Source organism: Hibiscus syriacus, unplaced genomic scaffold (assembly GCF_006381635.1).
Source record: "Hibiscus syriacus cultivar Baekdansim isolate YM2019G1 unplaced genomic scaffold, ASM638163v2 tig00111427_pilon, whole genome shotgun sequence".
Classification (NCBI taxonomy): domain Eukaryota; kingdom Viridiplantae; phylum Streptophyta; class Magnoliopsida; order Malvales; family Malvaceae; genus Hibiscus; species Hibiscus syriacus.
This window is the reverse complement of record NW_024063088.1, coordinates 5,606,442-5,609,788: the sequence shown is the minus strand read 5'-3', so window position 1 is coordinate 5,609,788 and position 3,347 is coordinate 5,606,442. Positions and strand designations below refer to the sequence as shown.

At 35.1% G+C, this 3,347-nt stretch overlaps 1 protein-coding gene across 1 annotated transcript; it reads left to right on the top strand.

The window, feature by feature from the left end:
- Positions 1-1,321: 1,321 nt before the first annotated feature.
- Positions 1,322-3,138, top strand: LOC120163086 (50S ribosomal protein L18-like). Its single transcript, XM_039173097.1, has 2 exons — positions 1,322-1,505; positions 2,728-3,138. The coding sequence occupies exons 1-2, from the start codon at positions 1,329-1,331 to the stop codon at positions 3,121-3,123; spliced, it is 573 nt and encodes a 190-aa protein (XP_039029028.1). The 5' UTR covers positions 1,322-1,328; the 3' UTR covers positions 3,124-3,138.
- Positions 3,139-3,347: the final 209 nt, after the last annotated feature.

Sequence of the window (3,347 nt, the reverse complement as noted above, 5' to 3'; positions counted from 1 at the left end):
TTTTGGAAAAGAAAAATTAAAATGTTTCAGAAGATTGAAACATCAATTGGTTTAGGACTTCAGGTATAAGAATTTAGGCATTATATTGGATAAATAGTTGCTACCCACATATTTATTTCGAACATCTCTAACAAATTTTTTTAAGTCATTTTAAAATTATTACACCAACTTTTTATTTTTCTCAAGCTTCGATCAAATTTTTTAATAATCGATGCATCTCCTTATTGACAACTTTTAGTTGATCGTTCGAACTAACAACTCATAATCATCCAATTAATTTTTTATATTAAGACAAACAAGATCAATCTCAAGTGTTCACATGACACCTAAGCATCAAATTTATCTAATGCGTGAGGCATTTCAAATTTGGTGATGCACAAACCTAATTTTCCAACAAACACCAGCACATACCCAAACCTTAATCATCTTGGCCCTTACCCTTTCTCTTGGATGCTTTTTTTTCTTCATAAACCATCAAAACTTTGATGATCTCTAAATATGGCTGCTTTAATGACCAAGCATCAAACTTTGAGATAATGAAAGAAGATAAATGAAAAGATAGAGACAAGATGAATAAAGGACATGTGAGCAGGAATGTTTAGCTCTTGTCCCATTTTTCTTTACACCAAATCATCTTGGTACCACTTGGGGTGTAGCTCATTTTTTTATAAATGGGTTAGTTGCACTTCAAGTCACCAAATCTTTCAATGTTAATAAAATATCTCTTTTTAACTCGATTTGATCTCAACTTCTCCTTCAATTTAATCTGAACTTAAGGTCTAACAGACAGATATTAACTCCAAAATTTTGATCATTAAAGGTCAAGGGAAAGACGTTGAGTCTTGGTAGGTTGTTGGTGGAGGGAGATCGACGTTGGGGAGGTTGTGGAAGGTAATAGCGGAGGAGACATCCATAGAGAAGGGAGGTTGGAGAGTGAGAAAGAGACTGCATAACTCCACCATAGACGTTTGATGATGACCATAATGATGACGATGATTGTGTGTTTGAGGACGAGATTGATAGAATTCATAAATGGGAAGGGCAAAATTTGTCAGATTATTTAAAATGATGACTAAATTTAATAAAGTGTATAAATAATAAGGATTAATTATTTTGAAAGTCATCATGTCAGCCTCGTCACTAACTATTTAATGCTCAATGACTTGATTAATCATAAATCAAATCGCTGGTGGCTTGATTGAAAAAAATGTTTAGTGACTAAAATAAAATCAATCCTATAGTTTAGTGACTAAATATATAGTTTCTGCTAAAATTAAATCCCATATACACAAAAAATCAATGAATAGTAGGGGGGAAAAGAGAAAGAAATGGCGTCGTTAATATCTACTTCGGCTTTACCAACGCGGTTGCAGTTCCTCAACTCATTACCGACTAACTCGGAACGCTCCAACAAAATCAACTCACTGTCTTGGGTCACTTCGTTTCGCAGTATCAACATCTCCGTTTACTCATTAACACCTCCTCTTGCTCCCTCTCGGCACAAGGTATTTGTTTTTGTTTAAACATTATCGTGTTTAGTTCGTGGGACGGGAATTTAGATGAGTAATGGGTATTTTTATGTTTAACGGTAAACCTGGAGAGATTGACTTTCATTGTTTACTTGAGGGAAAGATTGGGGTTTTCCATAGAGGAATCAGCGCTACGGGAAACAATTTGAAAGAAAGTAAAAGTGTTTCTCAATATCTTATCTTTAATTGTAATGAGTATTATAATAGGTCATAATTCTCTGTGCAGCAACCGAGGAATCTGTTGAACTCAGAGTGATTAGCAGTTGAATATGGTGATATTACGTGTTCTAGACTCTGCAAACTGCTACTTCGCTAAATTTTTCCTGAGCTGACATAGTAAATTTGTATTTTGATTTGTCGAAAAATTTAATTAAATGTTGCCTCCATGACTGTCCTTTTTTGTTTACTAATTCCAGTTTTCTTGCTGGCATTGCCCTTTTGTTGATGTACTCTTCTAATTGAAACTCAATTATGTTGATGAACTTTGTAAGAGTTTAACGATTTGGAAGGAATGATCTCTTTTCCATAAAGAAAGAAGATATATATATATACTATGCCAACTAAAATTTCATAATTTAGAAATCGGAACATTATTGTTTGAATCGAATATGCCTACGCATCGAAGAGTTTAAACAGCTTTTTTGCATTGTGGGGATTTATCTCTAAGAAATATTACATTCTGTTTCTGATGAAAATATCATAAAATCTTAACCTTCATTCTCTGGAGTAAAATAATTCATGGTGCTTCTGTTTTGGTGGTCGAGATGGGATTGACATCTTGCCTTGTGGTTTGTTTAATTGTTTGCTAGCTTGTCCACAAGGGGGTGGGGGGATTAACAGTCAATTGCTAACTTATACTAGCAAAATCAAATTTCCATATATATATGATCAAATATCCTCTCATCATTTTCTAGATGTTCCATGTGGTTGGGGTTCATCATAGTATGATCAGTGATCAAAATATGTGAACTCATGAGCTCATATGCACAGTTTGTCCTCCGGGTAAAGCAGAATGCATCTTAATGAGATAGTTTTAGTCACTCTTTGTAGACCTTTTAATACTTTAGGGATCCCTAATTGATGAAATTTTAGCTTTCATGTTGAATAGTTGAAGAGGTCTTTGGTTTGATTGTTATATGGATAGTGAGTTATGATTTCCCTCTTGCACTTATTAATTTTGTTTGACATTCATCTTTAGGGTTATTTTGTTCAAGCTGCCTGGACCAGGAGATCACGCGGCGAACTTGCAAAGCAACCCAATAGGAAATCATGGAAACAAAGGACCGATATGTATATGAGGCCATTCCTACTAAATGTTTTCTTTTCAAAGAAATTTATTCATGCCAAAGTGATGCATCGGGGTACAAGCAAAGTTATATCGGTCGCAACCACAAATGCCAAGGATCTTAGAAACGATTTGCCATCACTCACTGATCACAACGCTTGCAGAATAATCGGGAAACTGATAGCTGAACGATCAAAAGAAGCTGATGTCTACGCGATGTCTTATGAGCCTAGAAAGGGTGAGAGGATTGAAGGTAAGCTAGGAATAGTTCTAGACAGCATAAAGGAGAATGGGATCATTTTTGTATGAACCAATCACGCATTGATGTAGTAAATTAATTAGTTTATTAGAATTTGTTAACTGAACTTTGGAGATGCAATTAATATCGAGTCTTTGTTGATGGTCTAAGTAGGAAGGTGGTGGTCTTAGGTGGTTTGCCCTCTTTGGATTGGGCAGAGAGTCGCAGTTGGTTGTGGTTTGGAAAAAGTAGAGAAAAGGATTGGATAAGATGATGAACAGTCAGTGTGGGGTTG